Source organism: Enoplosus armatus, chromosome 1 (genome assembly GCF_043641665.1).
Source record: "Enoplosus armatus isolate fEnoArm2 chromosome 1, fEnoArm2.hap1, whole genome shotgun sequence".
NCBI classification, from domain to species: Eukaryota; Metazoa; Chordata; class Actinopteri; order Centrarchiformes; family Enoplosidae; genus Enoplosus; species Enoplosus armatus.
The window spans coordinates 29100647-29128585 of record NC_092180.1 but is presented as its reverse complement, the minus strand read 5'-3'; the positions used below and the strand labels follow the sequence as shown (position 1 = coordinate 29128585).

General features: G+C 40.6%; 1 protein-coding gene across 1 annotated transcript; it reads right to left on the bottom strand.

The window, feature by feature from the left end:
• Positions 1–29: 29 nt before the first annotated feature.
• Positions 30–23368, bottom strand: fah (fumarylacetoacetate hydrolase (fumarylacetoacetase)). Its single transcript, XM_070909041.1, has 14 exons — positions 23288–23368; positions 22766–22876; positions 22079–22200; positions 20875–20924; positions 20069–20159; positions 17489–17586; positions 15519–15571; positions 15199–15298; positions 9494–9624; positions 4571–4646; positions 4009–4055; positions 3332–3433; positions 2898–3015; positions 30–215 (listed from the first exon to the last, which is right to left on the bottom strand). Exons 1-14 carry the CDS (start codon positions 23366–23368, stop codon positions 139–141), a joined length of 1257 nt encoding a protein of 418 aa, XP_070765142.1. The 3' UTR covers positions 30–138.
• Between the last annotated feature and the right edge of the window lie 4571 nt (positions 23369–27939).

Sequence of the window (27939 nt, the reverse complement as noted above, 5' to 3'; positions counted from 1 at the left end):
AGTGAGGTTTTGGTTGTAGTCATCTTTATTCATGGACAGTGAACATCAAAGCAGGATGAAATACTGTTGGTGTTTAAGTTTGTGTCTTCCAGTATTTATGCTTCATGAATGCCCACATAAGTAACAGTAATGTGTGTTTCAGTGCTGCAGGGCAGGGAGAATGGTTCCCACGCAGGGTCCGAAGCCCACCCTGTATCCATCTCCTTGACAGTAACCTAGACAGAGGATGAGATGGGACATATTTTTGTAAGTATTGTTGGGCATTATATGCTCTTTTTTTAGGGGACAGAGATGGGGAATGACATGCAATAAATAGCACTGCACAGGAAGGTAAAGTTGTGAGGTGTTGGAGGTGTGCTAGTCACAAACTAGGGTTAGCTGTACAAAGCAGGACCACAGCATCGCGGCTATCCCTAGGTGTGATGGTGTAATTGAAACGTATTTACACATTACGGCTTGACTTGGCATGGCGGCCTAACCCGGGCCCATAGAAAAACCCAAATAATTCCTAAGCCGGACTCCCACCAGCAACGTTCATAGTCAGGACCTTATAAAAGACATAAGACACATAACTCTGCAACACAAATTTGAATTTATTTGGGGGATTTTTCCAGAATCTTTGCTTTGTTTTTGGTGTACTTCAGTAAATCAGTAATTTCCCTTTTACTTCAGTATTTTTTACTTTAAGTATTGTACTTTGCTACATTTCAAAGCATCACACTGTAACGCTTGTAACTTGAAATGTGAAATGAACAGAAATCACATGAAAAAGTCTGTGTGTAAACTGTATGAAAATGGAACAAAACAAGGAGCCAAATCAGCAGCTGCATCAGATAAGAAGCTGTTGGTGTATCTGCAGCCGCAGGAGAGTAGAGCTCCATGTCCAAACAAGGTGAGGTCAGAACTCAGCTCACACTAGATACTCATTGAGTGCCATGTGTGCCTTCACCAGGGCCAGGCCTAGCAGTTAGTGAACAGTACAAAAAATGCATAACAATGCAAAAAAAGTAAGGATGATGTCATTATGGGTTATGGTTAAGGTTAGCATTACTGGATCTCAGCATAGGTAAAAAAACAAAACTAAAAAGGTACATGTACTTTTCGCTGATTTAATGCATCCCCCTGCGAGAACATTAAGTGGCCTAGATCGAACACCCCCACAATGTCGCTTACAAACTTTTACCTTCAATGTGGTGTGCACAACTTTTCTTCTGTTTTTGACAATGCTTGTCACAGTTGTGACTGCAGAGCACTCTTACAGCGGGACAATAAGAGGTTGAATGGACTGGTCATATTATGCATTGAGAATGAATCTGCACCTAAGGGCAGATTGTGAAGGACTTTGTGGTGCACAGGACTAAGAACGCAGGTTCAGACAGGTGAGTACAACAACAAACTCAGAAATGGATGTGCTCTCCATGGAATAGAACAGCATTGCCAAGCAACGTAGTGTTTTGTGTGTGTGTGCACATGCAACTGTGCCGCTCTCTTTTTTATGGAAAGCCGATGAAGTTATGATTTGTCTCCTTTTTCCTGACGTTAGATTTTTCAGATGTCAGTTTGTATAGTTTCATATCGCCAGTTGGCGTTTATAAACATCCTTGCAAATGGCAGTCGGCATTTGTGAACAAAGCTCCATGCACCTGCACACTATAACCGAGAGAGGGAGTTCTCCCATTGGTGTCTGTGAACGCTGCTCTATGTGCCTACACACATATATTGGCGGGTCTGAACGCTGTCCTGTACGGCAACTACAACAACACCACTGTCCATCTATTTACGTGGGTGAAATGTAAGGATATAAAGTTGGGTTTTTAATGAACTTTTATTGAATATAAAATAGGGTTAGTGCTCAAAAAACAAAATCTCAACTTTCCAAATATAGTAACATTGATTTTGGAATTTCTATGCAGGACAAAAAGGTTGAATATCTTATAAACAATTTGACTCTGCTGGCAAAATATTATTTACACAAATTTAGATCTCTACCACTTCTCTGCCTGGCCGCCGTTTTAAAATCCTTGGGACAAATGAATAGTAAGAATTCATTAAAACTACTTGACTCCCTAAAATTGTATTTTAAGTAATTCTTTCTCTCATACTTTTATAAGAGGCTTTTATATGACACATCACGTATTTTGATTATTTTATTTCCTAATTTAAATTATTTCATTTTATCAGTAATTATGGTAGTCATGTTCTCAGTTGTATTGTAATGAGCTTGTCATGTTCTACAGATGCCTGTTTGAACTTTTGTATTCAAAAAAGTGGGGGGGAAATAATATTAAAAGACAAAAAAAACAACAAACGGCAACCGCCATTATGGATTTTGTATTGTCCGTACATCTCCTTTGGTGATGCTTTGTTCTACAGTTGAACTTACATGAAATGGCCGCTAGGCTATTTAATTCAGGTAGCTTAATGTCCATTTTATTTTGCCGGTCATTTTGTTTGATTGTCTCTGCTTGTCTTTGCTTGTTTGTGTCCTCACTTCTGCTTAATTCTAGTAAGGCTGAGGAAGCCGGCGGTTGTGTATCTATTGATAATCAGTTGTATGCACAGGCTGCAAAGTGCCTGTCAATAGAAAAGGAATTTATTGTTGGTTTTGGAGATTAGTGCTTGGTGGCGTGATGTTGTTCCACTAGACATGTTAATGCAATTTATTTTGTAGCCTCCTTTTTTTTTTTTTTACATGACATAATTTCATTCCTATAGTGTTGGTTTTACACCCAAAATATCAATAATTATTAATAATGAAATAAAAACATGCTGCACCACCTGCTGTTTTTTTGTTGTTTTACTAATTAGTACTATAGTAATAGTATAGTAGTAAGACCATTTTAATTAAGAACTGCTCTATATTTTTCCAGTGACATGTGTTGAAGGTTCAGTCTAACCTGTGATGGTGACTTCATCTCCGTCCTTCAGGAAGGTCCTGGTTTCTCCTCCTCCAAGACCGATACTCTTAGAACCCCTCCATGACAGCTCCAGCATGGAACCAAAACTCTCTGGATCCTGTTGAGATGGAACATATACAGTATAAGCATTGTACACGACAAATATACTGCTCATGCCAAACACAAGACAGGAGAGGTAAATGAACATTCTCTCTTTTGTTGATAATGGCGATAATGCATCATCCAACATAAAACTGGTCCAACTGATGCTGAGAAGTTTAAAGCTCCTATGGGTATATATTTTTATTGGATTACAGCATATTTTGCATATAAAATGGCATAATTTTTTGCTTAAAGAAAAAGAAGCTAATTTATTTTTTTAAAAATCCATCTTAACTAGCATTTATCAAGTGCTGAACATACTGTACACTCACAGGTCCACTGATGGTACCAGAAGCCAGCAGGTCTCCTGGTCTGACGTTGCAGCCGTTGACTGTGTGATGGCTGAGCTGCTGCTTCATGGTCCAGTACATGTACTAGAGACAGAGAGAGATGTAGATAAAAATGGAAGAATAGAGAGACAGACTGTAAGACTTCATACTGGTTCACTAGTAATACAAAATTGACTACATAAGCATAGCCATAATTTAACACCCTACCCAGTCATCAAGTTAGGGACTGTATAAAATTATTCGGATGAGAAGGCAAAATCTAATATTTCTTTGAACCCATGTGAGCGGCCATTTGCAGAGCGAGGGACCAGAGTGTTTACACGAAAATGCACTTGCCCTTAAGCAATCAAGAATTAAAGCAAGAATTGTGATTGACATAAAAAATTCTCTGGGTTTGGATAGTGAAGAACACTAATACTAATAGAAATTGTGATGGGCATTTACAATAATTTTTTTGACTAAACAATAAATACATCAATTGGAAAAGGGATCAACAGATATCTGATAATAAACATAATCATTAGTTACAGCCCTATTGTTATCATTCAGTACCACAAACAACTCTGTGCAACAAAGATGTACAGGTCCTCCTTTGCTTAGTGCCTCCAAAACGCTGTACTACCTCATCTAAATGAAATAACCCCCGGTTAGGTTCTTACCTTAAAGTTTGACATGCAGATTGTTGCTGCCTCTGTCATGCCCTGTCCTTAAACAGCAAACAGCAAAAAGTTTACTTATGTTGAAACAGACAATCACTTCATAACATATTATAGTACTCTTGACACACAGCAGGGGGCTTAGTGAAAGTTGAATTAAGGTTTTGTACACCATGACATCATGCAGCCATGGTGGAAAGTAACTAGGTACATTTACTGTACTGTACTCAAGTACAATCTTGAGGTACTTGTACTTTAATTTTGTATTTCCATTTTCTGCTACCTCTACTCCAAGACATTTCAGAGAGAAATACTGTACATTTTATTCTACTACATTTATCTGACAGCAGTAGTTACTGGTAACTAATTTTAAAATTAGCTTAACCTTGACCAGCTACAACATGAAAACGGAGCTTGCATGTTAATGCATCACCAATAATAATATAATGATATACTGTATAATATGAAAGGGGCAGTGCTACTCCATAATGAGTGCTTTTCACACTTCAAGTATATTCAGCTAATTTACAGTTGATTTGATGATAGTCACTTTTGTGTACAGTACCTTTTAGTGACACAAACAGGTTAATGTTGAAAGTGTAATCATCATGGTGTTGCAGGTAGGGGATGGGCTCTGGATCCTGCAGGAACAGGAGAAACAATGATAAAGAAAAAGATGGGGCCACAGGAGGCACTGATGTTCACTTCCCACAGAGAGAAAAAAAATCTTTTATATTATTAAATCCTTAACACTTGTGAGACAAAAAATGCTATGTTTGTCCTAAGGGTGGCACCAGAGGAAAGGCCATATTGTTCTCTAAATCAAACTGTACAGATGTACAGATGTGTACACCCAGAGTCCAGACCAGGAGGCAGAGTCGCAGTCCTACACGCTTCTCTGCGCTTCCATTAGAGCAGTTACCCACCCAAAACCCCATAATGACTGTGTCTGCCCCCCGACCACTTAAATTAATTCAATCAAAGTTAAACAGGAGAGGAGTCATTAATAAAAACTTAATAAAAATGAAGACCACTACTGCTATAGGCCAAAACAATAGGAAAATTAAGTGTGGACTCTTAAATATCAGATCTCTGTCATCTAAAGCTGTATTAGTAAACGAGCTAATATCAGAGAATCATATTGATCTACTGTGTCTGACAGAAACATGGCTGTGTCATGAAGAGTATGTCAGCCTGAATGAATCCACTCCGCCCAGTCATACTAATACTCACATCCCTCGAGGCACCGGCCGAGGAGGTGGAGTTGCAGCCATTTTTGACTCAAGCCTATTGATGAACTCTAGACCTAAACTGGATTATAACTCATTTGAAAGTCTTGTTCTGAGTCTCTCACTCCCAACCTGGAGTTTTTATCAGGTTTAGTCCTTAAAACAGACAAAGTCATTATCGTAGGGGATTTTAATATTCATGTGGACGTTGATAAGGATAGCCTTGGTACTGCATTTATCTCTTTATTGGATTCGATCGGCTTCTGTCAGAGGGTACAGAAACCCACTCACTGTTTTAATCACACCCTCGACCTGGTTCTGACATATGGACTTGAAATTGAACATCTAACCGTCTTTCCACAGAATCCTTTGTTATCGGACCATTATTTAATAACTTTTGAATTCCTATTACTGGACTACACGCCATTAGGCAAAAAAGCTTACACCAGATATCTATCTGACAGTGCTACAGCTAAATTTAAGGAAGTGATTCCATCGGCATTAAATTCAATGCTATGTCTCAATACAACTGAGGACTCCTATGCTAACCTTCATCCCTCTCAAATGGACAATCTTGTTGACAGTGCTGCAGGCTCAATGCGATTGACACTTGACTCTATTGCCCCTCTTAAAAAGAAGATAATAAAACAAAGAAAGTCGGCTCCATGGTATAACACCCAAACCCGCAAATTAAAGCAAACAGTGCAGAAACTTGAAAGGAAATGGGCGCTCCACCAAACTAGAGGAATCACGTTTAATTTGGCAAGATAGTCTAAGAACTTATAGGAAGGCCCTCTGTAAAGCCAGAGCAGCCTATTACTCTACATTAATAGAAGAGAACAAGAACAACCCCAGGTTTCTCTTCAGCACTGTAGCCAGGCTGACAGAGAGTCACAGCTCTATTGAGCCATGTATTCCTATAACCCTCAGCAGTAATGATTTCATGAGCTTCTTTAATGATAAAATTCTAACTATTAGAGACAGAATTGATCACCTCCTGTCTTCAGGTAGTACCTTACCTTCAAACACAGGAATCTCAGAAATAGCTGTAAAACCTGATGTATATTTAGATTGCTTTTCTCCCATTGACCTTCACCAAATTACTAAAACCATCTCTTCATCTAAGCCATCAACTTGTCTCTTAGACCCCATCCCAACCTGGCTGCTCAAAGAGGTTTTACCTTTAGTCAGCACTTCTGTACTAGACATGATCAATCTGTCTTTATTAACAGGCTACGTACCGCAGTCCTTTAAAGTAGCTGTAATTAAATCTCTTCTTAAAAAGCCCACTCTTGATCCAGAGGTTTTAGCCAACTATAGACCTATATCTCACCTTCCCTTTCTCTCCAAGATTCTTGAGAAAGCAGTCGCCAACCAGCTGTGTGATTTTCTACATGACAATAAGTTGCTTGAGGACTTTCAGTCAGGTTTCAGAGCTCATCATAGCACAGAGACAGCACTGGTGAAAGTTACAAATGACCTTCTAACTGCATCAGACAAGGGACTTGTCTCTATACTTGTTTTGTTAGATCTTAGTGCTGCATTCGACACCATTGACCATCATATCCTATTACAGAGACTGGAACATTTAATTGGCATCAAAGGAACCGCACTAAGCTGGTTTAAGTCGTATTTATCAGATCGATCTCAGTTTGTACATGTTAATGATGAATCCTCCATGTACGCCAAAGTCAGTCATGGAGTTCCACAAGGTTCTGTGCTTGGACCAATACTATTCACTTTATATATGCTTCCTTTAGGGGATATTATTAGAAAACACTCCATACATTTTCATTGTTATGCGGATGATACCCAGCTATATTTATCGATCAAGCCAGAAGAACCTCATCAGTTAGCCAAGCTTCAAGCATGCCTTAAGGACATAAAGACCTGGATGACCTGTAATTATCTGATGTTGAACTCAGACAAGACAGAAGTTATTGTTCTTGGCCCTGAACACCTCAGAAACACAGTATCTAAGGATATTGTTACCCTAGATGGCATTGCCCTGGCCTCCAGCGCCACCGTGAGGAATCTCGGAGTTGTCTTTGATCAGGACATGTCCTTTAACTCCCACGTAAAACAAACTTCAAGGACTGCCTTCTTTCACCTCCATAACATTGCAAAAATCAGGAAGATCCTGAAAAATTAGATGCAGATGCAGAAAAATTAGTCCATGCATTTGTCACGTCTAGGCTGGATTATTGCAATTCCTTATTATCAGGCTGTCCCAATAAGTCCCTGAGGACTCTCCAGCTGATCCAGAATGCTGCGGCACGTGTACTGACAGGAACCAGGAAAAGAGATCATATTTCTCCTGTATTAGCTTCGCTGCACTGGCTCCCTGTAAAATCTGGAATAGAGTTTAAAATCCTTCTCCTGACTTACAAAGCTCTTACTGGTCAGGCACCATCATATCTTAAAGAGCTCATAGTACCCTATTACCCCACTAGAGCACTCCGCTCCCAGAATGCAGGGTTGCTTGTGGTTCCTAGAGTCTCCAAAAACAGAACAGGAGCCAGAGCCTTCAGCTGTCAAGCTCCTCTCCTGTGGAATCGGCTCCCAGTTTGGGTCCGGGAGGCAGACACACTCTCTACTTTTAAGAGTAGGCTTAAAACTTTGCTTTTTGATAACGCTTATAGTTAAGGGCTGGCTCAGGCCTGCCCGGACCAGCTCCCTAGTTATGCTGCTATAGGCCTACACTGCTGGGGGACTTCCCATGATGCACTGAGCTTTCCTCCTCTCCCTCTTCATCTTTGCACATTCTTCACAGTCCAATGCATGTTACTAACTTTATTTCCTCCCCGGAGTTTCTTTGTGCTTTGTCATCTCGCAGGTTGCTGTGGATCGTGGTCCTGGTACGCCTGGGTGCTGCCGCCATGGGCCTGCCTGACTCTCATCACTACAGTTATTATGTTTAGTCGTAGTTCTGTTACTATTAAAGCAGCTATTATTAATCTCAGCTAGTATAACAGCTGTAACTATTATTATCAGTCATATTTCCAGTATTATTATAATTATAGCTGCTATTTCTACTGCTAGTGCTGCCATACATCTCTGCCTATCTGTCTGTCTGTCTGTCTATCTGTGTCTCTACATCTATCTCTCTCTCTCTGTCTCTTTCTGTCTGTCTGTCTGTCTCTCCCCCTCTCTCTCTCTCTCTCTCTCTCAAACCCAACCGGTCAAAGCAGATGACCGCCCACCTAGAGTCTGGTTCTGCTCGAGGTTTCTGCCTCTTAAAAGGAAGTTTTTCCTTGCCACTGTCGCCAAAGTGCTTGCTCAAGGTGGGAACTGTTGGGTCTCTATAATAACATTATAAAGAGTCGGTCTAGACCTGCTCTATTGTTAAGTGTCATGAGATGACTTTTGTTGTGATTTGGCGCTATATAAATAAAATTGAATTGAATTGAATTGAATACTTGACTCAGCTGGTCATACTCAGCTCTACTTTGTCAGACTTTCCTCAGCCTGAGCTGTGGGTAGCAATACGTTCTGTTGCATGTATTTAAAAGGAAACGTCGCCAATTTTCAACCAGCTTTGTATCATTACAATGTTGGTAGTATATGCAAATGAACAATGTTTAACTTCCCTCCATGTTGCTTGCACCCAGAGCTCCCCACTCGTCATCTGGCAGACTTTTGCCTACTCTAGGGTTCAAACTACAAATTGTACTTCTGCATTTTTTGAATGCCCGCCTCCATGTTGAATGTTTTGATTGTGACGTTGTCAACAACATGCATTTTGATTGGTCAGATGTGTACACGTTGGCAGAAAAACTCGGAAAAATCGACCTTCGTCAGAAAAAATAAAAGCTGCAATATTGCCGCAATATTGCTCAGTGAAATATTATTAACATGCAAATTAATCATACAAAAAAGCGTGTTTGGTGTGCAAAGGCCTTGAGGATAGGAGAATCATTAAGTATCCCAACCACCCCGATAACGGCCTTTTCTTCCTGCTGCGGTCAGGAAGAAGGTACCGGATACACCAAGCAAGGAAGAGCTTCTAACCTCAGGCAACAAGGATCCTAAATGAAGTCACTATAAGTCAAGTGCCTAAGAAAGGTCTCAAATATAAAAGTCTGTCAACACGTGATGAAAACACAATAGAAGTAAGGCCTGCAAGCAGTTTGGGTGGGCAGTTACTCTAAGTGGTTACATGTCATGGTCTGGTGACTCAATTTAGCTGGTGACTTGGAATTCTGGGTCACCATTGGACACCTCTCTTCACTGGTGTAAGTTGTGACCCTTGTACTAACCTGAATGGGGTTGGGCTCTGCAAAGGGTAACAGTGCCTCCATGGGGACGACCCAGGGTGAGATGGTTGTCCCGAAGTTCTTCCCCAGGAAAGGACCCAGAGGTACATACTCCCATGCCTGGATATCCCTGGCTGAGAATGAACACAAATATCACTACATAAGGAGGCAGGTAATGGTCCTGTAATAGTAATTAGCGACTATGAGACAATAAGAGGGAGTCAAAAAGGTTTGGTATCACAGAACAAAAAGTAGGATCTAAGCTACCAGGAGACCAAGAATTGTGGTGACTTGAAACTTTCTGCTAATGTTTGAGGTAAAATGTAGTTGTCATTCTACAACACAGGGCTGTTCAATGAAATTAAAAGTTGTAGCCCCCTCCATGCTACGCACTCAGCACATACACTACTCACAAAAAGTTAGGGATATTCAACTTTCGGGTGAAATTTATGGAAAATGTAAAAAGTTCATGCTACAGTGATATTATATCATGAAAGTAGGGCATTTAAGTAGAAGCATGCAATGGTAATTTCTTCATCTCATTCCTCATTTCTGCTCAATGTGAATCGACTTCATGTGAAAGCTGAATATCCCTAACTTTTTGTGAGTAGTGTATATACAAATATTAAAAAATAATATAATTAGAATAGATTAAAATCTAAATTAAAAAAAATACAGTTACTTATATACATATGTCATAAAATGGTAGTGGTATGACAATGTGCAAAACCAGCATAACAGAAGGTTGAGGGTCATTTATTTGTGGTGGAGTGCGGAGGATGAGGTGGAGTTGAGAGAGAGAAGTCCCACAGCCTGAGGAAAGAAGCTGCTCTGTAGTTTGGTGGTATGACTGGTGGTTATAGGAAGAGGCGTTTAAGAGTGGCAACAGAGCAGAGTTTAAGGAAGCCAAGTACAAGTTTAGCAAGGCGGTGAGGGAAGCTAAACGACTGTACTCAGAGAGACTACAAGACCAGTTCTCCTCCAACGACTCTGCTTCTGTGTGGAGGGGGCTCAGGCAGATCACCAACTACAAGCCAAGAGCCCCCAACTCTGCTAACGACCGACGCCTCGCCAACAGCCTCAACGACTTCTACTGTCGCTTTGAAAGACAATGGGACAGTCCTGACACCATCCCCCACACCATCACCCACCAGCTCCAGCCCAACAGCCCCAACCCCCTCATCACACCTGGGGCTGAACTCTCACACCTCCTACCACCACAGCTGCCCCCCACAGCGCCCCCCACTCCTCCAGCATCGACACCTCTGTCTGTCCCCGAAAGAGATGTGAACAGGCTCTTCAAGAGACAAAACCCGCGTAAAGCTGCTGGACCAGACTCCATCTCCCCATCCTGCCTGAAGCGCTGCGCCGATCAGCTGTCTCCGGTGTTCACGGACATCTTCAACACCTCACTGGAGACATGTCACGTGCCAGCCTGCTTCAAGGCCTCCACCATCATCCCCGTCCCCAAAAAACCAGGGCCCACAGGATTAAATGACTACAGACCCGTCGCCCTGACCTCTGTGGTCATGAAATCATTTGAACGCCTGGTCCTGTCCCACCTCAAATCCATCACAGACTCTCTGCTGGACCCCCTGCAGTTCGCCTACAGAGCCAACAGGTCTGTAGACGACGCCGTCAACCTGGCTCTACACTTCATCCTCCAGCACCTGGACTCCGCAGGATCCTATGCCAGGATCCTCTTTGTGGACTTCAGCTCTGCCTTCAACACCATCGTCCCGGCTCTTCTTCAGGACAAGCTCTCCCAGCTGAACGTGCCTGACCCCACCTGCAGGTGGATCACAGATTTCCTGTCTGACAGGAAGCAGCACGTGAAGCTGGGGAAACACGTCTCAGACTCGCGGACGATCAGCACCGGCTCCCCTCAAGGCTGCGTTCTTTCTCCTCTACTCTTCTCCCTGTACACCAACAGCTGCACCTCCAGTCACCAGTCCGTCAAGCTCCTGAAGTTCGCGGATGACACCACCCTCATCGGACTCATCTCTGGAGAGGATGAGTCTGCCTACAGGTGGGAGATTGACCATCTGGTGACCTGGTGCAACAGCAACAACCTGGAGCTTAACGCTTCAAAGACAGTGGAGATGGTTGTTGACTTTAGGAAGAACGCAGCCCCACCCGCCCCCATCACCCTGTGTGACTCTCCAGTGGACACTGTGGAGTCTTTCCGTTTCCTGGGCTCCATCATCAGCCAGGACCTCCGGTGGGAGCTGAACATCAGCTCCCTCATCAAGAAAGCCCAACAGAGGATGTACTTCCTGAGGCAGCTGAGGAAGTTTAACCTGCCACAAAAAATGCTGGTTCACTTCTACACCGCCATCATAGAGTCCATCCTCACCTCCTCCATCACCGTCTGGTACGCTGCTGCCTCCACCAAGGACAGACGCAGACTGCAGCGTATCATCCGCTCTGCAGAGAGGGTGATCGGCTGCAACCTCCCATCTCTTCAGGACCTGTACTCCTCCAGGACCCTGAGGAGAGCAGGGAAGATCGCTGCCGACCCCTCCCACCCCGGACACCATCTGTTCGACCCCCTCCCCTCTGGCAGGAGGCTGCGGTCCATCAGGACCAAAACCTCCCGCCACAAAAACAGTTTCTTCCCCTCTGCAGTCAACCTGACAAACTCTCACTGACCCCCCCCCAGAACACAAACACAAGCTATACGTTATATTAACGTACATCACCCCTGTCCCCACTGCGTTACATTAACGCACTCACCCCCTACTGGACACTTTATCTGGACACTTTACTTTATTCTGGTCACTGCACTGTTGTTATTTATCTTATCTTATTTTTATTTTTATTCTTATTCTTATTTTAGCTTTTATATTCTACTTATTTGTTATCAAAACATTAGCACCTTCAGACCACAGCAAATTCCTTGTAATGTATGTTACTTGGCAATAAACAGTTTCTGATTCTGATTCTGATTTCTATATTACTTGCCAGACGGCAGTGCACATCCCATGAAAGTTTGTAATGCTTATTACCAGGAACCTAAAACTGTTCACTTGCTCCACCTCAGTTCTACTAATTTTGGAAGGAATTTGTGCCTTTGCCTCCTTTTTCCCAAAATCATGTATCAGTTCCTTGGTTTTGTTGACTGCAGTAAGTTGTTCTCTGTGCACCACTCCTCAAGATTGTTGATTTCCTCCTGATATGAATTCTCATTGTTGTTTGTAATCTGGCCGATGATGGTGCTGTTGTCTTCACAACAGAGTTCTCTCCATGTCAGGGATTTGCCGTCATGGGTGTACAGCGTGAGCAGGTGGGGGCTGAGCACACACCCCTGGGAGGCTCCGGCGTTGATTACTAGAGTGGAAGAGGTGTAAAAAGTGTACAATTCCCTCTGAAACATGGTGGAGTTGAAGTATGAAGTAGCATAAATGGTAGTCAAGTAGTATTTGAGTAAATGTACAGTCCAGTCTGATCTCTTAAGTCATGATCAGTGGGAGTATCGCAGCAGACTTGAGCTGACTGCCTGAACTAACTGTTCGGACCTGTTTGGAGTGCGTTACCTGTTTGTGTCTGAATAATGTTTTTGTACTTGGTTACAGCCCTAGTTCACACTGTATACAGTTAGTATATAGTATGGAATTGGGACACACCTCACAGCAATGCAATGTAACTTTGAAATGCACAACAATGCCAGTATCCCCCCTACACCCCTATATTCCCATAGGTCTCCTCCTTTGTGAAGCTAATGAAGCAACAGTGAGATAATCTTCCACTGTAAGAGCTTTAATGCCAGTCTACTCCCAGTATCTTCTTCTGTCTTCATACACGAACAAGGCTCATTGGCTGAGCCTTCCTCTCACCCACTGTCTTTCAGAAATAATCTCTCAATTAAACCTCTGTGCACCACTGAGAACAGAGGGGGGAAGAAGAATGGGGGCATTTAGCTTAATGTGCAGTTGTATAATATAAATCTTGGATGGCAAATATTCATAGAGAGCCTGTAGTACACTCTGCACAGACGGATCTCCTGAGGGCTTCAAACTGTACAAAATGAAAGCAATGTCAGTTCACTTTCAAGCAGCACATTCAGCAGAAATGTCACAGACTGAAAAATCTCTCACCACTGCACATTGGACAAACTGGGGCCTACTGTACAGACGTATCTGTGCACTAGTATGATGGGCTGCACTTGAAATGCTCAGTCTGGAGAATATGTTGCATAATGTGCTGGAGAAAATTTCAAAGGCAAAACACTAACTCCCCATTCACAGGATATTTTGAGGGTAATTTTACAGAAGTGTCACAGAAGTCACAGGTCTTGTAACTCCTGGTTTGCAAAAATTGTTGTACTACAAGTACATTTTCTGATGTACATGTGATGAATATCTTTGCATCTAATAGATTTGTAATCTGTATGTAATGAATCAAAATACAGTTCACGAAACATGATACCTCAAAATATAATTTCTTTAAAGACAGATTATGAAACCATTGAAAGCAGAAATAACACAATATTGTGTGTATATATATATAGTGGAGATAAGAATATAGCCTTACTTGGTCTGGTAAGACCAGTAGCTTATGGTGGCTAATATTAGCTAATGTTGTCAAACTTTGATAGATATTGCTGTGTAACTGTCATTACTGAGTCAGTTCACTAAATCTATGACACTTATCCACTTGTTACATGTCCTAGCATTTACCGTTATTCTGTAATTACCACATAGTTACATAGTCTTACTTTAATGATTGTTTTCCCCATGGAATTTTCATTCTTTTGCATTCCCTTTATGATATTATTCAATGGTCTGCCCGTGCACTTGTAGAGTGCCATATGAGTGAAGCTGTGAATAAAGAGAAACTGCAATTTTCTGATGCTTTTCTTAGCCCATATTGATTTTAAAATAAACAAATCAATTTTCCAGTCACAGACCTGAAGACATTCCTACAAATTGTAATCACTATGGCAACTATGGCAACGGAGTTTTCCTTCATTTCCCCACATTCTCTTGAGTCAGTTGCTTCAAAGATTTCATCATTAGACAACCTTACTGAGAACAGAGAGTGATGATGGTAAGGGGACAGGGTCACCCTAAGAAGAAACAACACAAATTAAGATTGTTCTGATAGTATAATTCCTATTTTGTTGGAATGTTGTGTTTTATTTACTTCTGTTGGCAGAGTTGGCAAGATACAGTATGACTGAGGCAGGAGTAAAGGGGTAATATTAGAGAGAACGACAACAGCACCATGCATGTCCTCTCCAGAGATTTCCAGCTAAATCATTAATACATACTTCCACTCATGTTTTGATGAGGGCAGACTCATTGGTGCCATTTAATCTAAAACCATTTCCATCTGACTAAATCTGAAGTGACTGCATCAACATGTATAATGCACAGCTAAATTAAGGGACAAGTGCCCCTCTAAGTGAAATGTCACTGCTAATTAGTGCTGTTGATATGGCAGTGTACCATCAGCTTCATCACAGAACCAGTTCAAACATCAGAGCAGTCACACAAACTTTACTGATATGAACATCAGTCCTGTATGTTAAATATATGCTTTCCAGGACATTTTGGTTTGTTATATAATATTTTCTATGAATTTTCCATAACTGGAAAGGCATATCACATAATCCCAAATTTGCCAGGATGAGTTGGGGAACCACAAAACCTAAAAGCACATAACGAGGATGATGTTGGTGTGATGTGCTGTGCAGAGGCTCTTACCACTCCAGTCATTCATGAGTACCATGCCAAAGATATGTTCGTGGGTTTTGTTGATGGGAATGGGCTCCCCGAGCTTATTCCCTCCTCCAACAAAGAAGGCCTAATCAGAGTAAAGAAGAAGCAGTGAAGATAACAGCAGTGAAATACTGATGTATGCTATTGTGCAATATTGAATATCACACAGACTAACAAAAGGCAACAGAGAGGGGCAACTCAGGCCTTTCTCTCAAGCAACTCAGATGTTGAAATGAAGTTATTTCAACATCTATTCTAACATTACAAACAAACAGGTGATTAGATTAAGTAAACACTGTAATCACCATCTCCAGCTCAATGTCCATCTGCTTAGACGGGCCAAACACAGGAGGTTTCGCTAAGAGAAAGGAAAAAGCAAACATGTCATATTTCTATTATTATTATTATAGTTACTGTTGCTGCTATGCATCTCTGTCTGTCTATCTGTCTGTCTGTCTGTGTCGGTGTCTCTCTGTGTCTCTCTCTCTCTCTCTCTCTCCAAACCAACCGGTCAAAGCAGATGCTCGAGGTTTCTGCCTCTTTAAAGGAAGTTTTTCCTCGCCACTGTCCCCAAGTGCTTGCTCATGGTGGGAACAGTGGGGTCTCTGTAATAATATTATAAAGAATACAGTCTAGACCTGCTCTATATGTAAAATTTCATTTCCATACATGCAACAGTGCTAACCATGCCACCCTGAAATCTGATGTATGTTCACTTGCAAAAGCAATTGTCATATTTTAGTAGGTTAATTTTGGTTACAATGAGTAAAGCTCACACAGGCAGCTGAGGGGTCCTGTGGGTAAGACATGAGGGCGCATGTGTCATTCAGTATTGCAGACAGCCTGCAGTATGCAGCCACGTTATGCTGACATGCTTGTGTTTCTGTATTTCCAGGTGAGCAAAACTGGTGAAAAGATGTATAAAGGTAGTGACACTGATGTAAAATAAATGTGTAAGAGTATGGGACTGTCTGAGTTTTGCAAGTTAAATGAAAGTGTTATGCATGTCGTGTGAATACCAGTTGTGTGAGTGTGCAGAATATTGTTAGTATGAGTGTGTTTTGAGTGTTGTAGTGTATGTGGACATTTTATGTTCAATGCAAGTTCGAAAGGGAACGTGAATGGTTATTCAGTAGACCCAGACAGCCTGCAGTATGCAGCCACGTTATGCTGACGTGTTTGTGTTTCTGTATTTCCAGAAAGAAGTAAAGGAATGATTATGTTTGTAAATAACTTTATTAGCTAATGATATGAAGCAACCACCAGATCCATGCAGAGTAGCTAAGTTACAGCTAGCTGCCTAACCTAAGCCTCCTTGCTCGCGAACATTATGGCTAGCAAAATACTATCTGAGTGGATTTGTTAGTTGGCTGGCTTGCCAAATTACATCACCAGCTAATGTGATCCACGATAATAATAATGTATTATGAAAAACAGCATTGATTTTAGCCAATAATAAATTATGTAACGGTACAAAGCAAATCTGTATTAACGTTATAGGGTTGGTGATGGATGGATATATCGGTGACTGACTGAGTCCAGTCCTAGTTTGGTGAAAGAGAGAAATTTGAATTTAATAAGGAAAATAGCTGCAAGAATATTTCATTTGACATTTTGTGAGTTTATTCATTAGACTAAAAAAGTAAAGACAGCTTGTGGAACATAGCGGACTTGCCGCTGGCAGACATCTCCCAGCTGAAACTACTGACTGTGGCCAGCTGGATGAACTTAACATATCGCCCAACCCTTGTGTATAACCAACAATTGCTTTCTACTAGCCAAGAGCGATGCAAGGGGTGGGCAACTTGCTAACTGTAACCTAAGCTAAGGTAACATTAAGGGTAGCCAGCTAGCTGTAACTTAGCTGTGAGGCATGGATTTGGTGTTGCTTCGTAGCGTTGGCTGATGAAGTAACTTGAAAATGGCAAGCTATCATGGAGCCAATTGTCCAAATAAAATATAGGAACATTACAGATAGTAATGATATTCTAAATATGATTGTAAATCACAGTAAATCAGTCTGGGGTATGTCACTTCACTGCTTTGGCTGATGCCCAGGATACTCGCTCGCACCTACAGAGTGTGGGCACGAGCAACAGGATGCTGACTGCCATTCACTTAACGGCCACCAGTGTCATAATAACAACAACTTTCTGAAAAACTCCACCAAGAATGTAATTAGTTTGTAACAAACTTTACAAAGTTTTAATTTGAATGAAAAGAAATAAATGATATGAATAATAGAGCCCAACACTGGTGGACGTAAGAATCTTACTCTGGTCGGGTCTCATCTGGCCTGAGGGACGGCGGATGGGGGTCCCAGAAACAATCACGGATGATGCTCTACCATGGTATCCCACTGGAAGCCTCAACCTACATAAAACAATACCCAAGTTAGCACAACAGTGTCCACAGTGTGCGTTGATCATTGTCTACAAATTGTGCATACTGAATAGGAATGGGATTTCACTGATCAGTGATGATATATTTTTTGCAGCAATATTTATAATATGGTAGACCAAAACCTTGGAGCATATAATAATTTGTAAAACCACTCAGTTCCATTATAATGACGATGAGCACAAACAAAAAATAGCACCTCACAAAATGTGCCAGTACAGCCCAGGTGATTTCTGGGAAGTGAAGTGCAGAAATACAACAGCAATGAGTGCTTTGAGTCAAAGACGGATCAGGCTCTCTGCCTGATGCTTACAGCAACTACATTAATCCCTCTTGCAACCACTTCTTGCAAGTGTATGTGAATCTCTAGTAGTGGTCCCTTGAAGTTACAAATATGTACTGTATAGATATTGGTAGAGATGTGAGACTGACATTCTAAAACTGAATCATCTGGTGGCTGGGAATAAAAATGAAAAGTGAACAAGGAATGCTTTCTCCTCCCACAAATACTACTATCAATGTAGCAATTCACTGAACCCTGTGAAGCTGCCATAGACTGTATAAAGGAAGTGGACATAGCCACCGCGACGTCACCCATTGGTTTGCGGAATATCAATTTGAACCCTTAAGTTTGGCATTTTAGCCGTCGTCATCTTGTTTTTTTGGAACCAGAAGTGACCATATTTGGAAGAGAGGGTGGAGCTGGGGATCTGAGAACCTGAAAGACAATATGCACGCCCACCTATACCGGCAACCTGACTGCACCTGGCTCCTGGCTACACCATGCGAAGTAGCTGATAACAAAGTTAGCTTGTAAATGTACTAACCAAAAGGAACTCCTAGAGTGTCTTTTAGTACAAACGAACTCAGCTATACTGATTAACAGATCACCATGACAGCAACTTGTCAATCACAAGGTAGCCACGCCCTAAAGCATACCCTGCTTTATCGTCTATTTTGGTCAAAATGGGACCATAATTTACAAAATGAACATCATGCTGTATTGAAGAAGACTTGAAACTAGGGATTGAGACCATAAACTCATTAGGAACATGTTTACTGAGGTAATAAATCAAGTGAAAAGTAGGGTTGTTTTCTCATAGACTTCTATACAATCTGACTTCTTTTTGCAACCAGTGCAGTCGCCCCCTGCTGGCCATTAGAATAGGCCCTATGAATGCAGATTTAAGGCACTTCTGCATTGGCTTCACTTTTCAGACCCAGATGCCAGTAGAGAACTGTCTGTACTGGTCAGCTCCCAGTGTGAAAGCAGCTGCTGTTAATGTGATGGTGTGTGATACTGGAAAACAGTACTGAGCTTATTTGGTTTTCCAGGAACAGTCCAACTTTTTTGTTAAATTCTTTTCTTTGCTGTCTTACTAAAACCTGCACTAACTTTTTTGGCCATAACAAAACGTTATGAACACATTGACATATTGTTACTTTTTAAGTTGATATGGCAAACCAATATTTACTCTCTTTTAGCTTGTTTTTTTTTTTGTCTCTATCAACCCTTGAGGGAAATATCTGGGTCTTTTGCTGCTAAATGCTCCACTACATTCACTATATTCCACTACCAGCTACTTTCACATTGTCACATTGTTTTCACATTGTCATTTGATACATTGTTATTATGAAAATATCGATTTTAGCTGGTTTTAATTTAATTTTTTTTTTTTTTTTTATCGTTTCTCAAAATGTACACAGTTAAATTTTTTTCAACTTTGGCGTCCCCAAGGGTAGTTTCAAAGAAGACACTGAGGCAATCTTGAAATAACAATTAGTGCCAATACAATAATGTTATGAAAAATGCTATAGTGCTGCCAGTGTTGCTGTTCCCTCTGAATTCAGATGTTTTTAGGTCCACCTCATTTTGGATTCGATCTATTTCACAGGACAGTCAGAACCGGTCTCACTGTCGCAAATTCCCTGTTGGATCTGTCTTCTTTTTTTGACATTTGTGCACATTGGGTTTGGGTTGGTTTTCCATGGGACTATTTTGGATTGGGTCCTAATTTTGGTCGATGAAGACTTGGTGAACATGTCGTCCATCATCAAAGATCTATTGCTAAAAACTATTCTGATCCATGATATTTGACATGGGGAGTTACTCTGACAGCCAGGAAGAACTGCCTGCCAATCACCTGCTTAACCAGAGTGCAGCGAGTCAGACTCAAAGGGAGACAGAGATGCCCCAGCCACCTTAGCATTCCTCCCACGAGGGCCCGAGAAGAAATGAAGGCTGTCTGAGCTGTGGGACTGAGGTGTGCTGCAGTGATTTTCCCAGAGCCCTGCTGCAGTGTTTAAATGCACACACACTATTTTGTGTTCCTCCTCATATCACTGTTTATAGTGAGCCTTGAACAATTTGTTTCAAGTTGTCTCTCAATATCTGCCCTAACACAGTTCATTCTATCAGCAACTGTTGGTATCTACTGCTGGTTTGATAGTGTACCAGTTTGGCATCAGAGCATTCTCTTTCCCCCGGAACATGATGCCAACATTGGTGGCGTGATCTCTGGAAGAGTAGAAGTCGGTGTAATCGCCTGTGAAAATCAGAGAGGAGAGTTCAGGCTGAAATATTCACATCTATTGCCTATCCTTTATTTGTGAAGTCTATCAGCACAGACCTGACTGAATGCGTCCTAAGTAATAGAAATGTCATATGTTGTTAAACAATGCCCCCTGGTGCTCAAATCCACTTAACTATGTGAATGCTATTCCCTGCATTTACAGTACACCTACTAAGCAAATAAGAAAATAACTGTAAAACTGTGATTGTGCTTTCCATTATGAAGCAAGTCTAATAAAAGAAATGCTGCAAATGTATGCTTTATTGATGATTCAACCCTACTAAAAATTACAATTGGTTTAATTGATAAAGACCTGACAATGATAGATAATCTGGGTCTGTTTCTCCTGGTTTGTGCCTGAAGGTAAATCTTAAAGCTACAGCACCACACCACAAAGCTAGGTCCATAAAGAAATTATTTTAAAAAGAGGGGAACCAAACTTGTATTTTGAAAAAACGAGTGACATGTAATATAGACACATTAAGCAATCTCTGAATGTCAAAAGGTGAGACACAACTCTTCAAATGGAAAGCTCCATTGACTCAAACAAATTAATTATTCAGGAAGTGCGATGGGACATCAATTTTGGAGATGATGCCAAAGGCGAAGTCATATCTCTGAGGGGAAGGCCTTTGATTAAAACAAACAGCTCTGATAACAGTAGTTTTAACCCTCAGGAGAGGCTCACCGATGTCTGCAGGAAGGTGCATTGTGGCTGCGCTCTGATGGACAAATGCTCTGCAGAGACAAGGACAGACAGACAGACAAAAACCTCTGATGAAATAAGCTGTCTCAAGAAAGTATCAGACCTAGAATCAGCCAGCAAATAAATGGTAAATGGAAATGGACTTCACTTACTACTACTACTACTTCACTCACTAACACTTTTCAACCTTAACGGTTCCCAAAGCGCTTTACAGATCAGGTCTCATTCACCCATTCACATACCTATGGCGACCGAGCTGCCATGCAAGGTGCTGGCCTCCATCGGGAGCAACTTAGGTTTCAGTGTCTTGCTCAAGGACACTTCGACATGTGGTCAGGGGGAGCACAACCATGTGTTATATTAGCCTGACTTTTAATATTTGGATATTATTTCTACTATTTCTATTTCATCTTATTCTGCTCTTGTTGTGTGATTATATTCTATATTGTTGACCTGAGCGAATATTACTTCCTATCACTACAATTACCTGATTTCCCCACAGTATTAACAATTTTATATTATGTCATATTAAATACTCTGCTCTGACCTGTTGAAGTTACATGCAATTTTATTCTAATTAAGAACTACATCTCTTTCATGTGAAAATACTTATGTGTACTACGGACAGCCAGTAAAAACATTATGGATTTTTGTGATGGTCTACTGGCCCACTGTTTTTTTTGGTTTCTGAAAAAACATTTAAACCATAGAACAGAAACTTTTTTGTGTTGTATTTTTATAACATGTTCAATTCTACAGGAAATATAGTGATCAGTGAAATTTCAATATTTCTAATATTTCCAACAGGGGTAAATTACATTGATAAATAATATCAAGCAGTGATATAAAGTGAAAGCAAATGCAGAATCAGAATCAGAATTCTGATTCTGTATTTGCTTACACTTTATATGACTGCTTGGTTACTGCAAAGCAACACAAGGCAGAAAAGTGTGGCTGCAATACTTTTCATTGATGGAAACTTTTAAGCTTATGCTGAACTTCTGACCACACCCCAGTCAGTGAGGTCACAGAAGGTGTTTTTTCTTTAACAGCTGATGAAAATGACCTGCCTTGACTGCTTAAGGTAAGACCAGAACATAACCACACAAAGCAGTAGCCTGATGAATTCTATGAAAGCCTGTGTTCTACCGAGACTTCTGCATCTATAGTCTCTACACAGACTGACCTGCTCCGAAGGCTGACATCATCTCTCAGTGTGCTCTCATTGGCTGACAGCAACACCTGCAAGGTTCTTCTGGCCTCCATCCAGGCCTCATAGCCAAGAGCCATGAAAGCATTCAGTGTGGGCTTGTAGGGAGACACAGATAACAATTAAAATATGATACATAAAGCAACCCTAGAATGTAGAATGACTGAAATTTATGTAAACACACAACATAAGTAATAGGCAAGACCACAAACCATGTCTTGATAATATAAAAAGTATCTTTTGTAAAAGTATAAAGGTTACTGTTGATTTGGGACACGTGGAAAAATGTGCACACTACTGTAGTAAAAAAGAATGGTACCTTCAGAGCACTATTAATATAATAGGTATTGGAACTGTTCTGTATGTCCCTGTCACATATCCCTTCACTCAACCCCCTCACCCTGAGCCTCTGAACCTAAGTCACAAATGTAGTTAAAGTGGTATAAATATTAAGACCACAAAAATGGGACTCACTGGACATAGTTTTAAAAGCTTCTATTATCGTACTACAATATGATAACATGACCTTTAAAAAGTACTGTAGTATGATAATACTACTAGTTTGCTACTATGATGTTGCACAGTACATCTGATTCACATCAGATTTAAAAGGTAAACTGAATTATGGTACCTCTTCTCCGATTATTATTAGTGATTACTTACCTGGTCAAAGACATCCTGATGTTCAGACATCACAGGCCCTCGAAACAAAGACTTTATCATGCTGAGGTCCAGTATCTGGTCTCCAATGGCAACACCAATGCGATGTTTGGGCTGGGGAAATAAAACACACTCATAACAACAGATAATCCGCAGTACACTTCCACCACCCTGGATCTATCTAGTAGGTGTATTTATGTTCTTTCAAGTTTTCAGTGTTTCATCCAGCAATCCACAAGATAACCTGAATCATTTGAAGTATTTTCGCATTTGCAGTTATACAATTTTGTATTCTCCCTTTAATAATTTTCACTTTGTTGCATTCTATTAATGCTGTTTAGATCTGTACTGGCTTGCATAAATCCCTCAGTATACTCCAGCAAACTATGATTGAGCATATGAACAGAAAGTTCCAAATAGAGTTCATCTTTTTCCTTTGAATGTGTCGGACTTGACAGCCCTCCATTGAAAGTGAAAAGTGCTGTTTTATCTGAAACCTAATACAAAAAAGCAAACTGCACTTACATTATCAGATGTGGAGAATATTCCATATGGGAGGTTGTGGAAGGAGAAATCAGACGTTGCATCTACTTTTATGAAAGACATCTTCTTTTTTGCAGTGGTACTCTACTCAACCTTACTGAGGTACTGCGAGACTGAGCAACAGCAGTAAGCGCTTCCAGATGTTTAACTTTGGACAGGCCCGCCTCCCGCTGCACAGCCAATCACATGCTGCCTACAGTATCCACCCTAATCCAGACATCTAGAGTTAATGCAAACCAGCCTGGTAAATGACTAAGCAAAATTGTAGTCTAAGTACTGATTAGCCTCATCTGTTGTAAGGAAAGGTCGGCAGAAAAGGGACAATTCTAAAATGCTAAATGTAACAGCAGTTTAACGATGGAAAAGCATTCCAACACTAAGGAAGATGGAGCCTAGCGATAGTTTAGAAATAATAAAAAGGAAACAGAGAGGGGAATAGTATAAAAGGTACTGTGATTTTTTTTAAGGATTTAAAGGAAATAACAAGAGCTAAATGTTTAATGTTTAGTTTAACCCTTGTGTGGTGTTAGTATTTTTGTTACTCAGCCAGTGTTCATGGGTCTGGTGGACCCGCTAGAGTTTTGGGTTTTCAAAACAACACAATCAAACAATTTTATGCTAAAATACTCAACAGATGTTTACTTCATCCCAATTACAAGTCATATGAACAGCAAACATGGTTAATATTTGCCCTTTACCTTTGTTAGATCACATTTATGAATTAATGTGCAACTCGTTTTTTTTAATAAAATGTAATAAAAAAAGAAAATCAGTTATAATCAAGTGGAGTGAGTGGAAAAAAACACATTTACAAATGAAGCATGATGTTTCACAACTATTGATTTTTATTCATTTGAACTTCATTAGACATATAACTCATTCAGGTCAGTTTACATAACACAAGTTGAACACATACAGTAACAATATCAGTCTCAACACATCAGGGATTCTGTGGATTCCCCTTTGGACCTGAAAACTCCAGCAAGGATAAGAACCCCAAAGTAGGCATGTAAATCAGTTTGGTCCATCTCCTTCCACCTCTCTTCAAAAACACGCCTTCCTTCAAGATTAGTGCAATCCAGAATAATTTTCTGGATGGAATCTGGGATGAAAAGCTCAAATGAAGACTTGATGTCCTGCACACGAGTAACTGCCAGCCGTGTTGGCCCTGGTTGCATCCTTATCACATTAGCAGCTCTGCGGGGTGGCTCATTTCTTGGGCAAGAAGACCATTCAATTTCACCATTTTTTGACATCCATATTTCTTCACTTGCTATCTGGTGGGCTTGTTCTGGTCCTGGAGCTGGCTGCTGACGGGCTGGTCCCCGAGCTGGCTGCTGACGGGCTGGTCCCGGAGCTGGCTGCTGACGGGCTGGTCCCGGAGCTGGCTGCTGACGGGCTGGTCCCGGTGCTGGCTGCTGATGGGCTACTCGTCTTCGTTTTGGTACTAATTGGTGCTCAACCTCATCCTCTTCTTCAAAGTCACTGTCAGACTCTGAATTTTCAGAAATGTGATCTTCACATTCTGAAACCTCTTCCTCGACATCATCATCAGAAGCTTCTCTCTCTTCCAAAATCAATTGCAAGGCCCTCTCAGCAGATAATCTTTTGGCCATCTTGATCAGTTGTGATAAGGAACCACACTGGCAAAGCCATATTTATAGTGTTACGCCCCTAATTTGCAGGTGGGATAGGGTATGAGAAAATAAAGTTTGGTTCCCACAAGACAGAGGGTAAAATGTGCGGGAATGTAAGAGCAGACGGTGTTGGTAGTTGAATTTTCAATAATGTTGCAACTTTGTGCGGGAGCAGGAGGGGCAGAAACAAAACACACACACACACACACTATCAGTATCAGTTTGCAGGTGGGATAGAGTATGAGAAAATAAAGTTTGGTTCCCGCAAGAGAGAGGGTAAAATGTGCGGGAATGTAAGAGCAGACAATGTTGGGAGTTGAATTTCAATAATGTTGCAACTTTGTGCGGGAGCAGGAGGGGCAGAAAACACTATCAATAGCCCCAGAAAGAAGGAAGACAGAGTGAAGGTACACAGGACCTACACTTTCCACACTTTTATTAGCCCCGGGTCCAGTGGACCCAAACACCCTGTATGTAATATAAATGCGTAGGGTGGGTGTACAGTATGCGGTCATTGAAAATGTGTTTTGATTTATGTTCTTCACAGAAAATGAGCCAAAGCCAATGAATTTCAGGTTGAAAAAATAATTAATTGTTTCATTTTTCTTTTGATAAAAACTGAAAACGGGTCCCACAGACCCGAACACCATACAAGGTTTAAGACATAAGATAATGATGAAAGAAATATATAAGTCAGGCAGCAGTGAGATGTTAGTAGATCATATGATTAAAGGTTGGGTCATTATAAGGTAAGACATCAACAAAAATAAATCGGTATGAATGCATTTAATGTATTTGAGCATTTAATGTAGCTTAATCAAACTAAACTAACTCAGAATGTCATGTAGTTAATAACAAGAGAACTCAATTATAAGGGTGCATCACAACAGCATGTGTAATGAGTGACCTGACATATTCTTAAGAAATAATGAAACTAGATATTTTAGTTTTTTAGAGATGTAATGTCATCTTTTTCAATAGAGCAATATTAGAATGAAGAGGTTTTAAAAGTAATCTTTTCTACTACACTTCCACCTTTTCATAACAAGATCAACATCATCATCTTACCTTCCCCATGGCCCATGAACTCTATAAAGGACTTTGCTAAGTGGCAGAGAGGCTCGACAGAGATGACAGGAGACACAGGCGCCTCTGAGACAAATATCCCCACCTCCCATTGACAAGAATTGGGTAAAAGAGTGGTTAAGAGGAAAATCCAAAATGCATCCAACTAATATGTAAGTCTTACAAGCATCGCATCATTTCAAATCAATTAAAGGGGTAAATATTCTGATAAAGCATGATTATAACAAGACCTTTTTCATTAGCAAACTCTCTTAGTAATATTTTAGTAATAAAAGTAAAATTGCCTTTGTAAAATTGCACACAGATAGAGGCAATAAGTCAGTTAAAATGTACTGAGTAAATGTTACTGTGTTACATTTTTAAAAAGGGCAGCGCCAATCGATGATAATGTTATGTGATAACCCTAACCCTAATATCAAATTAAAGAACATGTGATGTTAGCCTGCCATCTAGAAGCTGTTCTATTATCTTTTTTATACCCTCAAACAATTTGGTTTTGGTTCGAGGTTTGTCTCTTGGATAAAGGTGCTCTATTCTTCCCCATTGGTGGCTGTCAGGGTTTTCCCCATATATTTGCTATGGCAATTGAGCCGTTAGCAATTGCACTGCGTGGTGAAGTTGGCATTAAGGGACTACAGAGAAATAGCTTTGAACCTATATCAAGGTACACTATATCAGAATCAGAATCAGAATCAGAAACTGTTTATTGCCAAGTAACATACATTACAAGGAATTTGCCGTGGTCTGATGGTGCTTTAACATATAATCTGACAGACAACAAACGTGTAAAAATATGAAGGTAAATTTTGAAATTGAAAAAGTTGAGTATTTCCAGGTAGAAGAATAAGATAAGATAAATAAAATATGAACATACAACAATAATAATAATACTGCTGTTGGAGGTAGAGTGACCAAATAAAGTGTCCAGTAGGGTGTGTGTGCGTTAATGTAACGTAGGGGGGACGGGGCAGCGTAACGTATAACTTGTGTTTGTGTGTGTGTGTGTGTGTGTTGGGGGGGGTTGGTCAATGTAAGTCTTTGGCTATGTTCGTCAGGTTGACTGCAGAGGGGAAGAAACTGTTTTTGTGGCAGGTTTTGGTCCTGATGGACAATATAAACTATATAATGTGCAAAAGTCTGCAGTTTTTACACACCTATTGTACGCACACACTCTATAATCTTGCCCTGATTCTTAGTTGGATATTCCAGTCATGGGAATAATAAGGTTTAATACTTACAGTTCTGCAGCGATGGATGACTGTTGGAATACAAAAGCCTGAACAGATGCAACACGTGTAGTCTCCTATGTTCCTGAAAATGGTTAATAAAAGCAGCATCAACGGCGAAAGACAGCACAACACCAACCATATATTCAATGTAACTTGAGGCCTTATAAGAATATTTTCTTAAATTTGAACTGTGAATCCAACGACTGCAGCAAACTGTGGATTCTTCACTAATGTACATTTTTGTTGTAGTTTAGTCCGAGTGCCACTCGTGGTTGATATTTATGTGACATTTGCTATGAGTCGCAATGTGATGTGATTGGAGAGTGATATAATTAGCCTAACTTTTATTACCTTATTATTTGGTATCAGGTGGAAATGTTATCATACTTGTGATTCTACTTCTCCTCCTACTTCTCCTATTTCTCAATTATTCCCCTCTCTTCTGATGTGCCGTTCACATAGTTTAGCTGTAAATCCCTTTCCGAAGCACCAGTGACCAATGAAGTTTGGGACGTCATCAGTCACGTGATATTCTTCATTTGACACAAGCAACGACACTCAAAACGTGGGTGAGAAAATGAGGCAATGTTGCAGGGCCCTCTTTACTTATTTTAAAGATACAGGATTAGATTGTAAGATAACTGAGACTGCTGGCATTCTTTTTTATTTATGTATTATTATT

What these genes read in the sequence shown, in the direction of transcription:
- fah (XM_070909041.1), bottom strand. Translation starts at nt 23,368, where the DNA reads ATGTCTTTCATAAAAGTAGATGCAACGTCTGATTTCTCCTTCCACAAC. An exon ending in GATGTCAGCCTTCGGAGCAG is followed by an intron (nt 20,925 to 22,078) that starts GTCAGTCTGTGT and finishes TTGTCTCTGCAG; the next exon opens with AGCATTTGTCCATCAGAGCG. An exon ending in GCACCTTCCTGCAGACATCG is followed by an intron (nt 20,160 to 20,874) that starts GTGAGCCTCTCC and finishes TGATTTTCACAG; the next exon opens with GCGATTACACCGACTTCTAC.